This window comes from Oryzias melastigma, linkage group LG9, assembly GCF_002922805.2.
Source record: "Oryzias melastigma strain HK-1 linkage group LG9, ASM292280v2, whole genome shotgun sequence".
NCBI classification, from domain to species: domain Eukaryota; kingdom Metazoa; phylum Chordata; class Actinopteri; order Beloniformes; family Adrianichthyidae; genus Oryzias; species Oryzias melastigma.
This window is the reverse complement of record NC_050520.1, coordinates 1068179-1079167: the sequence shown is the minus strand read 5'-3', so window position 1 is coordinate 1079167 and position 10989 is coordinate 1068179. Positions and strand designations below refer to the sequence as shown.

The following is a 10989-nucleotide window of genomic DNA, read 5'->3' as shown; positions in this document are numbered from 1 at the left end:
AAGGCCAAATTAGCCAAAAAAATTATCATATTGCTTCAATACTAGTTAAGCTCTAACAAAGCCTAAAATTCCTCAGTAAACAAAATTAGTCAAAAACATTAGCATGTTGGTAAAATAGAAGCTAAACTCTAAATTACCGTATAAAAACCTCAGTAGATAACAAATTAGCCAAAAACTTTAGCATGTTGCTAAAAAATTAGCTTAACTCAAAATTTGGGGGAAAATTACTATAAAAGATGAAAATAAAGCCCATGAATATGTTTAAAGGCTTGTTGCTAATCTACTTAAAACTTTAAAATGTAAAGACTTTCTCATTTATTTCCTCTGCTTACAAAGCATTCACACAATTAAATCTTGAAGTTAAAGATAAAGTTTTGGTCTCACTGACTCAAATATAAAATAATCTTCCGTTCCTCCCTCGCCTCGATCAGCTGTTACCTTCAGGTCCATAAATCCTCTAATCTGCAAACGTTTCACCGTTTAACCAAATCCTCCCCCAGAATATGATCACGTTTATGTATGTAATGAGAGCAGCAATAAAACATTGTTCAGATGTGTACTAAAACTATAAGAAATATTCTCAAACTTCAGTACATCAAACAGCAGATAAATTGTTTATTTCAAGCAGTCATAAGAATAATGCATGTGCAATACAGGCAATCGCCAGAGGTTCACAAAGACTTGTCAAACAGGGTAACTGGACATCAAATGATAGATTGTTTGAAAGAGAAGAAGCAAACGTACGTACAGTGTTTCCCCGCGTATTTGGGTCTTTTTGTTCACGGTTTTACATTTTTGCAGATTTGTTTTCAGTCACGTGACTCCTCGGGTTGATCACAGAAACTCTACTCGGAGATGCACAGCAGAATACAGCGGAGCGCCTCCTCAGGAGCGCGGAGGGGGGGTCAGAGTTACAACCCCCTCCTCTTTACATACCCCTGCATGGAGAAATGGCATCAGCTGACCAAGAAAAGGACAAAAAAAATCCTGATATGCTGAAGAAGATAATCGAAGGATAATTATCATCCAGAGCAGAGCAGGTGTTTAACGTTTGATGAAGGAGGAAGCGCACTCCTGGTTTTAACGCAATGAGAGACAGAGTGACTCGTCTTGGTCGTAAAGGATGCTGCTGTTTTGAAATTTTTTTTTTTTATAAATGTTTTCAAAGCATGATCAGAAGTATTGATGAGTATGGATCGTAACAGGCAGGGGCTTCTCTGTGTTTGCAAATCTGGGGTTTGCATGGATTCGGGGTGTTTGCGGAATTGTGGGATTCGCGGATAAGGTTTGTTTGTGTATAGGGGGGTTTGTAGATTCAGAGGGTTTTGCGGAATCTGAGTGCGTGCTTAATCGTGAGATTCGCAGATCTGTGGGATTCTCAGATTCAGGGAGGTCACGGATTAGGTGTGTTTGCATATTTGGGTTGTTTGTGGATTTGGGAAATTCGCAGATTTGCTTATTCTGAGGATTTGCAGATTTGGGGGATTTGCTGATTTGGGGGATTCACAGATTTAGGGGCTTTGAAGATCTCTGATCCCTGACCCCCGCAAATGAGGGGTGATCTCTCTAATCCAACCCTGGCCATTGGGGCACGTTCCCTCCATGAGGATTTGTTTGATCCAGTCATCATATCCTCTGATGTCCGTGTAGACGTTGGGAGCATCTGGGTATTTGCAGTTGTAGTTTCTGTTAAAAGAGACGAGGCCGACAGCTTTCCCGTTGCACACCAGAGGACCTCCAGAATCCCCCTACAAAGAGCAGACATCATCAAAAACTCAATCTATCTTTTATCTGTAAAACTTGCAAAGAGTTTTATTCAGAAAACTGACCTGACAGAATCCTTTGTTGGTTTCATATCCACCAGCACAGATCACATTGGCGGGAAGGTTGATCCAGTTGTTCCTACAGACCTCCTGATTTATGATGGACACACTCACCACCATCAGGTCAGCCACAGGAACGCCACTGCTCTCCGTTTTCCCCCATCCAGCCACATAGCACTCCTGATGGTCCTCCAAGTTCATGTTCCTCTCTGCCAGTGGAATGGTTTTAATCTTGTCGCCTATCGGAGCTCTTCTGGCCAACTGCAAACACAGACGTTTCAGTTTGAGCTCCTCAGACGCTGAAAAGCGTTCAGAGATTCAGTCTGAAGAATCTAAACCACAGATGGGTCATCCAACAGAAACAAGAGAAGCTAAAAACCATAAACATGTAATATCACTAGACCCTCTGGATTACCTGAACGTATACTTACTTTAAGGAGCATTATGTCGTAACCTAATCCAGGGTCTTTGTAGTTGCTGAGCTTGCATTGGTTGATTATTTTAATTTTCTTGGCATTGCTGTTCTTCCAGTTGCGTTCTCCCAGAATGACGTGCGTCAGATTACTGAAGGATTGAAGATTACGAAGTTATTCAAGTCTTTACCTGTCAGAAGCTGATCAACAGACTTTGATGAGATGATTAGAGAAAATTTGACTCCTCACACGTCACAGTGAGCAGCGGTGACCACAAAGTCCTCCCTGATGAGAAAGCCTCCACACACATGACCGTTTTCACTCTGGACAGAAACCATGAACTGCATAGAACCTTCTGGAGCACGTTTCCCATTGATAATTCTATTACCTGTAGAATAAAATCAGATTCTGTTTATCCATTGATCAGAGAATAACAAATCAATTCATTTTCCTACCATGTGATCCAGCACAGATCAGAGCGAGGAAAAGCAGAAGCCGTCCCAGATCCTGCATGGTGTCAGTCAACCCACTAGAGCTTCAGAGGGTCTCAGTCTGACAGATATTTATGTACAGACACCAGTAATTATCTGATCTCCACGTCAGACCACATCCTTCATGCTGAATGGTTGGATGTTTGCAGCTCGTTTGTTTTTTCATCGTGTGATTACTATCTTCAGCAGCCATCTTTAGGAACGCCAAGGGGGGGGTCCAGCTATCACATATACTCAAAGGTGTCCAGTTGTCTTAACTGGTGTGTGATGGAGCTTTAGAGACTGAATTTGACAATCACATAGAACCACACACTCAAGTAACTACACTGTGAACCTGTAGATATAAAATGTTCATTATTTTCAACGGGCATGCTGCGGGTGACAGGTCGTAGTGAACACTCATCAACATGTAAAAGTGCCTCATACTGTATGTACACCCTGTACATAGAGTATTTATACCCAGTCAGCTAGAGGCCAGTACTCACACCTACTAACCACAGCATGATGGGACATTTTCTAAGCTTATCCTGATTCATCGTCTTTTCTTTGATCTGAAGGAATGTCATTTATGTCTTTGGTTCGCTGCTGCTCTTTGGGAAACGTTCACACAACCGCACCAGGATTCACTTGTTTCCATGCAGAGCAGAGTTTACCTGTTTGGTGAACTCCAAACAAACTGACCGAAGACAAACTCCTGTTTGGACTGAACAGTTTGTGTTAACACACATCAGATGAACATCGTGTGAGCAGTTAGCAGTTTTAGTGTCAGCAGATACTCTGATGTCTGCTTACAGAGTTCCTACAAGTTTCTTCAAGTCAAATTTAAGACTTCTTCATACCTTTTTGAGGCCAAACATGATAAAGATTAAGACCAATTTCTCAGCCTGTTTCTCATTTAATCAATATTTCCATTTTATTCATTTATTCCCATTGTAGGATCAAAACTTTAGATCAGGGGGTCAAACTCAATCACACAAGGGGCCGAAATCTAAAACACCTTAAGTCGGGGCCGAACAGGATAGATATTTGTTGAAAACTACATTTTTAAAATTTGAAACTTTTTAAGATAATTATGAACTAGATATATAGCATTACCTGTGATGATGCAGGAGTGAATGCTGAAGTTGATAGCTGAAAAATCTGAATTATTAGCTAAATGCCAAAATATCCTGATAAAATAAGAAGAGAAGAAAAAATAAACTTTGAAATAAAAATAAAATAAAAAAAACAAACAAAATTAGCCAAAACAGCTAGCATGTAGCTGAAATATTAGCCAAACTCTAAAACAGCGTAAAAAATCTTAGTAAATGCAGAACTAATCCATAACGCTAGTAGAATGGAAAATTTTAAAACTTTAAAACTGTAACTTTTTAACATAATTATGAATAATTAAAAGGCAGGAATATTATTCCAGAATAAATCGTGATCAAAAACGCAGGAACACTGTGCTGACATCGACCAAAGATGCATGTTGGTGTTATACAGACTTCTGATAACAACCTGATCGGATTACCCATCAACCATCAGCAATGAATGCAAACACTTTGAAATGCAAACACAGAAGTTTACCTTCAGGTTTTTCATGCCAGAATGTTTCATGCTGCACATCAACAGCAGAAGCTGCAACCAAACATGTTACTTTAAAAAACACGATAACACATCAAACTCGCAGTCTTTTTTTGTTGTTTGTTTCATTGGGGTGAAACGTTTCACAGATAACAAAAAAATAATGACACATTTTTGCATTTTGGTGAACAACAGATGAGATGACTGATTGAGGTTTGGTTTTCCATCACAGTAAATGCTCTGATAACGTTCTTAGCAGCACCAGTACACCACAGCGTTGCTCTCAAGTTCTCACCCTAAGTTTTTGACTAAAATAGGGTTTCGTTTTAGTCGCAATTTAGTCATGTTGATCATATAAATTTTAGTCATATTTCAGTTGATTAAATTACAATAGATAGTCGACAAAAATATAGAATAAGGATAAAGCGTTTTAATTAAATTTACTAAGTATGATCATATGAATAACACGCAAAGATTTGACTAATTTGTAAAAAAAAACATTTTGCTTCCCTTTGCTTTCCAAACTTGTCATTTCTGCGAATTCAGCTTCAACAACTTAAAACACATTAAAAATATATATATATATATATATATATATATATATCATAATTCCATCCCATTTCCAATAAGAAAGTGTCTATTCACACGTAATTTTCAAAAAACCTGAAGCCACTGCTAGACTTTTTTCTTAGTCACACTGACCCAGAGTAAAGGGTTAAGGTTAGGATCATGGTTATGGTTAAGGTTAAACAAGCTAATGTTTCCTGAGTGCTGCTGTCTTTGCAGCTCACGGCTCCACCAGGGGATGGGTCAAATGTGGAGAACACATTTACACATTTAGGAGTGTGACAGTTAATGGGACTTTAACTTAAAAGTTTAATTTTAAATATATGCAGCCAGCAAAAAAAAAAAATCCAGCCTCGGACAAACTTAAAATGCGTGCCGGTAATGCAGCAACGGGATCCTGGCTGCACGTATTACATGAGGACAAAACATGAATTTCCATCACATTCTGTGCTGGTCACATGTAAATATTTGTAACACCAGTCTTATTATAAATGTCTGAACATAAAAAAAAAAAAAACTTTTATTGAGGAGGTAGTCAAGTTTAAAAATGCATTAAAAAACATTCACTAGGGAGTAAGCTGTCCAGGACACCTGTGAGCATGTTAAATGTGCTTGAACAGCATGTGTGGTCCACTGTAATACCAGCCAATAGAGGGCGCTGTTGTCATGTAAGACGTGGTGGAGTTGGAGATTAAAACGTTGACTGATTGATCTGAAGAAGCAGCGGGGCTGCTAGCGCTCGGAAATACACAACAACATCGATTTATAACTTTACAAACGTCATGCTAAAACAAAACCGCATTACTGACATTAGGGGGAGAATTCAGATTCAGTCCAATACGCTGGAAATAATCGTGTTTGTACGTTTACCTTTGCTGGATTTCAGGCTGGCTTGTCTGCAAACGTCGCTTCAGGTTTTCTTGTGTTTTTGTCTGTGATGGTCGCTCCACACAACGTAAAATGTGTCCATATATGTACTTTTCTGTTTCTACCTCGATTAGACATTTTCTACCTATATCACAGACACAATTCATTGAATTAGCGTCTTCTCAGGCGGGCTGCAGGGCTCTGTGTTCTGATTGGATCGCTCTGCATTTGCTCCCGCCCTCCTCCACCAGCAGTCATTATGATTGGATGTCGTCTTCGATCAAGATTTTAGTTTCGTTTTTATTCGTTGACGAAAAAAGTCTGTCAATTTAGTTAAAGTTTTCATGTCTGGGCGGGAGTTTTTGTTTCGTTTTCGTTTCGTTTTCGTTGGATGAATAATGTCGTTGACGAAGACGATGACGAAAATTTTTCGTCAACGAAATTAACACTGCATCCAAACAGGCCCTGATAAACACTGAATAGTTAGGAATATGAAAGACCATAAAATACTTTTTCTCTTTGTGTTTATTTGATTCCAATAAAGACTTTGATGAGGACGGTCCCGCTCCAAACTTTTTTTGACGGGCAGAAAAGCTCTTTGACTTTGACAGGTGAGTCTCTGTTCTTCATCTCTGAGGCTCAAACACAACAGGATGGAGTCTGCTTCTCCTCCACTGTTGGTCACCACAAACATCCATTTTAGAGTTGGTACAAACATTTAATCCTGACTTTATTGCGCTGATTTAATGGATTTAATTGTCACATTCACCACGGCATGAGATGCGTTCAGGGGCTGCATGGAATTTTCGAACTCGCTATTGCTGCATTCAGGTGCACCCAGGAAGTAATTCAGTGTAAAACCGTCACTGCCAGAGACAATAACCTCAGTTTTGTTTTTGTTTAATTGAAGTAAGTTGTGACACATCCAGTCATTAATGTCCTCATTTTCCAAGAGCCTGTACAGGGCCTCGGTCTCCTGGTGTCAGTCTAATATATATCTGTGTGTCATCTGCATAGCTATGGTAACTAATGTTGTTGTTCTTTATAACCTGGCCCAGTGGGAGCTCCTTCTTCTCTTGGCATCCTTCTGTCTCTAGAGACAATGGCGTCTGCACCCTTCCTGTGTTTTATTAATTTGTGGAGCTGCAGCGTCGGCTGTGGCTGAATAGGCCAATGCGGGAGATGCAATTCCTACCACACTTGCTGCAATTGTAGTGACTGGTAGGAGCCGTTTGGGGAACAGTGGCAGACTGAGTCCTTTGCTGTTTGCGACTCTTCCTTTCCACACGCTGGATCTCTCTCTTCTCCTCGGCCTGCTTGACACCAGTTTTGACATTTGCACGCCAGCTAGAGCGACGGATGTTGCTATCTCGAGATCTGCTGGGTTGCTCGCAGTCTTTTTTTGTTGTCGTTTGTTTCACAGATGACAAAAAAAAAAACTTTTTCGCATTTCAGTGCCACAGCAGATGAGATGATTGATTGGAGTTTGGTTTTCCATCACAGTAAATGCTCCGATTACGTTCTCAGCAGCACCAGTACACCACAGCGTTTCTCTCAAGTTTGTGGGAGAAAGTATTGAAGTTGAGGGTTCTGCAGCGACTCACTCACACACAATTTTTTGATTCTTGTTATCAGCTTAGATTTGCACATCTTGTCCCTCTTATTTGCACACACACAGACTCTGAAACCTACATACACACACAATCCTCACCTAGTTACAAAGCATTCGGTATAGTCTACATGCTCTCCCAAATATGGTCATGTTGATTTAAACTGTTTTTCTTAATAAAAAGGCTGAGCAGACGGGGGTTTGGGAGCTGCAGACTGAGAGCTTACAGGTTGTCTCTCTGCCGTCTTCCCCTTCGCTGCGAAGTATAATTTGACTTAACTCACTGGACTGGTTCGTGGGTTTTTTATTCCTTAATATCTATTGGTGATTTGGACCTCACAAAGTTCTCACCCTTTGTTTCAGGTGTTGTGTTGTAGTTCAGCTTTACATTTCTTTTATCCGCCTTTAACTTTTGCATAAAAACCAAAGGCTGGAACACTTTACGCTCCTCTAAAAGTAAAGATGTGTTTGTTTCCTAATTTGCTTATTTATTTTATGAAATATCAGCAGTGTTGGGGGTTCCGTCTGCTCATTGAGATGGTCTATGAATTCAGGAGAGACCAACATCTCGTCATTTCATTCTTAGATCTTAAAGCTGCATTTGATACAGTCCACCACTCATCACTGTGGAGTATCCTACAAGCCTTGGCGCACCTCCAAAGATAACCACCCTCTTCAAGCTGCTCTACAGCAATGCTCAGAGCTGTGTCCATGTCAGCGGTCGAGACTCTGACTGGTTCTCCATCTCCAGCAGTGTTCATCAGGGCTGTGTAGCTGCTCAACTGCATAATCGACCACCTGATGTGCAGGGTCTGTGAGCGAATACCTGGAGTGTCCCTCGGCAGCTACCAACTGACTGACTTGGCGTACGACACCATCTTTCTCAGTTCGACTTACAGTCAGCTGAGGGACGCTCTTAGTGTTTACAGTGAAGAGGCAGAAAAGCTTGGTCTCCATGTGAACTGGACCAAGACCAAGTTCATGCATGTGTAACCCTGACATGAACATTTGGTTGTACCAAAAGTTAGAACTAAAACATACGGCGAGGCCTCATTCAGTTATTATGGACCTCGCCTGTGGAACAGCCTCCCAGAGAGCCTGAGGGCCGCAGAGACTGTTTGTGTTTTTAAAGGGAGGCTCAAGACCTACCTTTTTAACCTGGCTTTTAGTTGATTTGATATTTTCTTTTATCCTCTACTTTTACTTAATCAATATTTATTTATTTTTACTGAATTATGTCAGTCTATTTTTTTTATTTTATTTTATTTTATGTATGTGTATATATATATATATATTTATATATATGTCCTTGTCTTTTTATGTTTTTATGTTTTTTTTTTTTACTTTTATTTTATTTATTTATTCATTTTAATCTATTTTACTCCTTTTACATTTTTAACTCCAGTGTCTTCCTCTGAGGGAACCTCCACATCAGTGATTGACCTCTCTCAGTGAACAGGGTCGCTGCAGCGGGATCTCCCGGGTCTGACTCTTTGCTTGGATCTGGGGGGTCCTGTGGTAGCGTAGGCCTACTCTGTGAACTTGATTGGGGGGGTCACTGGTGTGGACAAGTCCCAAAAATATTGTTTCCTCACTGCAGTACCAAGCCAGATTTCTCGATTTATGCTTTACATCCTTTTAGTATTTATTTATTCATTCATTTATTTATTTTTTTCTTTCATGGTGTGGCGATATGTCGATGTGTGTTTGTTTTTGTGCGTGTGTGTGGAAGGGTGGGGCTTGTGGGTATTATCTTTTGTTTTTAAAATGTTATTTTTTTTTTTTTTATGTTAAGCACTTTGAGTGAAATTCATTTTTTTAAAAAGTGCTATACAAATAAAGTTTGATTTGATTTGATTTGATGATTTGCTGGGCTACTGCCCTGGTTATCGCGAGTGTTAGTGTAGTCATCGCGAGATCTCATGAGATTATTGCGGGATTTGGTCCGCGAGACTTAGTTTATGAGGGGGCATGAGCAGTTAAGGTTGTTGACAGAAGTCAGATGAACTGTCGCTGCATTCACCAGGAGCGGCTGAGCTAAGCGGCATGATTGGTGAGGGACCAGATCCACCCCCTATTCTGCTTGGGAATGAGACATTAGAGCCCGTGAAGAACTTTGTTTATCTAAGGTCCAATGTGGCAGATAATGGAGATCTTAAACCAGAGATTCTCCGCAGGAGAGCCCTGGCAGCCTCTGCTTTGCAGTCTCTCCGGAAACCACTTTGGCGGCACAAATCCATCTCACGCAAGACAAAGCTTCGGATCTACAACTCCACCGTACTCTCCATTCTCTTATATGGCTCCGAAACATGGCCCTTAAATAAGACCCTAGCCTCAAGAATAGGTGGCTTTGATAGCAGGGCTCGTAGAACCATCGAGAACATCAGGTGACCCCAGCGAATCTCCAACGAATCGCTCAGAGCCTCACAAACCAGCCCAGAGCCTCCACCCTGGCAGCACTGCGCCGCGTCCGCTGGTTTGGCCATGTTCTTCGCCTTCCCTCTGAAGACCCAACAAATCATTTTGAAGTTTGACCCAAAGGCTGCAGGCAGGAGACGACCACGAGGAAAGCCCCGCACTCGGTGGCTTGAGATAATTTCAGACGACCTTCGTCAACATGGCATTACTGCAAAGGATGCAGATCTGCTGGCACAAGACCGCCAGTATTGGAGACACCTGACTCATCTGATCAGCTCAACGCACCAGGGCGGGACACCAGCCCTAACGCAGGAGCAAGATGGATAGATAGATAGTGTTGGGGGTACTGATTACAAAGTAATGAATTACTGTAATTTAGTTACATTTGTCAGTCACGGAGGAACGTAACGAATTACAGTTGAAATTTCGGTAATAAATTACTGGACTGCAGAAACCCTCGTTACTCCGCTACTTTGGTTTTAAAGGCTCTGATATTTTCTCTCGGTTAAGGGAATGATGACGGTTTAAAATACAAAAAAAAGACAACCCCCCCCACCACCAACAATTTTACTAATTTAGTTGAAAATATTGTTGAAAACTATTACAGTTTTAAGACAACATTTTGGAAAAACAGTCACAACTTCCAGCTTTTCCGCCTGAATTATTGCAAAAATCGTGGCGAGATTGTGGAGCGACTGATCCTCAATACAGACTGTAGAGTTTCTCCTGTTTACATATTTGGATGCTGGTGTACCGCAGAATTTTTGTCAGGAAAAAGTGTAGCTTGGCTCAAACAAGTTGAAAAACTCTGTGGTTGAGGACCCGAGCTTGGGGTCAGGTACCACCCACACAGTGTGAGGGGAGTTTATTAATACTCCTGTCAGCTGAGCTTACCTGCTTCTGATGTTTTTCTTAGTTTCATCAAGTCAATAAAAAGAGTTTTGTTTTTATGTTCTCATTATAACTTAGTGTGAAGACAAACTTGTGTCAGCTGGAACAGGTTAACAGGTTTGGTCTGCTCTATTTGTTTTTTCTACGAATAGATTAATAAAATAAACAAATAGTTCTTATTAAGATTTATTCAGAGCTATTCCTCAGATTTATTGCAGTTTTCTTACTATTAATAGATATAAATAGATACGGTGTTGGAGATTTCTAAAGTCGAGGCTTGTGTTGGTTGAAGCTTAGAAAAAACTTGTGAAGAACTCTCATGAAGTCTAGTTTTAGCAACAAAA

General features: G+C 40.5%; 1 protein-coding gene across 1 annotated transcript; it reads right to left on the bottom strand.

Moving 5' to 3' along the window:
* Positions 1 to 1013: 1013 nt before the first annotated feature.
* LOC112136399 (duodenase-1) lies at positions 1014 to 3170 on the bottom strand. Its single transcript, XM_024258080.2, has 5 exons — positions 2692 to 3170; positions 2486 to 2624; positions 2255 to 2387; positions 1830 to 2084; positions 1014 to 1748 (listed from the first exon to the last, which is right to left on the bottom strand). Exons 1-5 carry the CDS (start codon positions 2747 to 2749, stop codon positions 1512 to 1514), a joined length of 822 nt encoding a protein of 273 aa, XP_024113848.1. The 5' UTR covers positions 2750 to 3170; the 3' UTR covers positions 1014 to 1511.
* Between the last annotated feature and the right edge of the window lie 7819 nt (positions 3171 to 10989).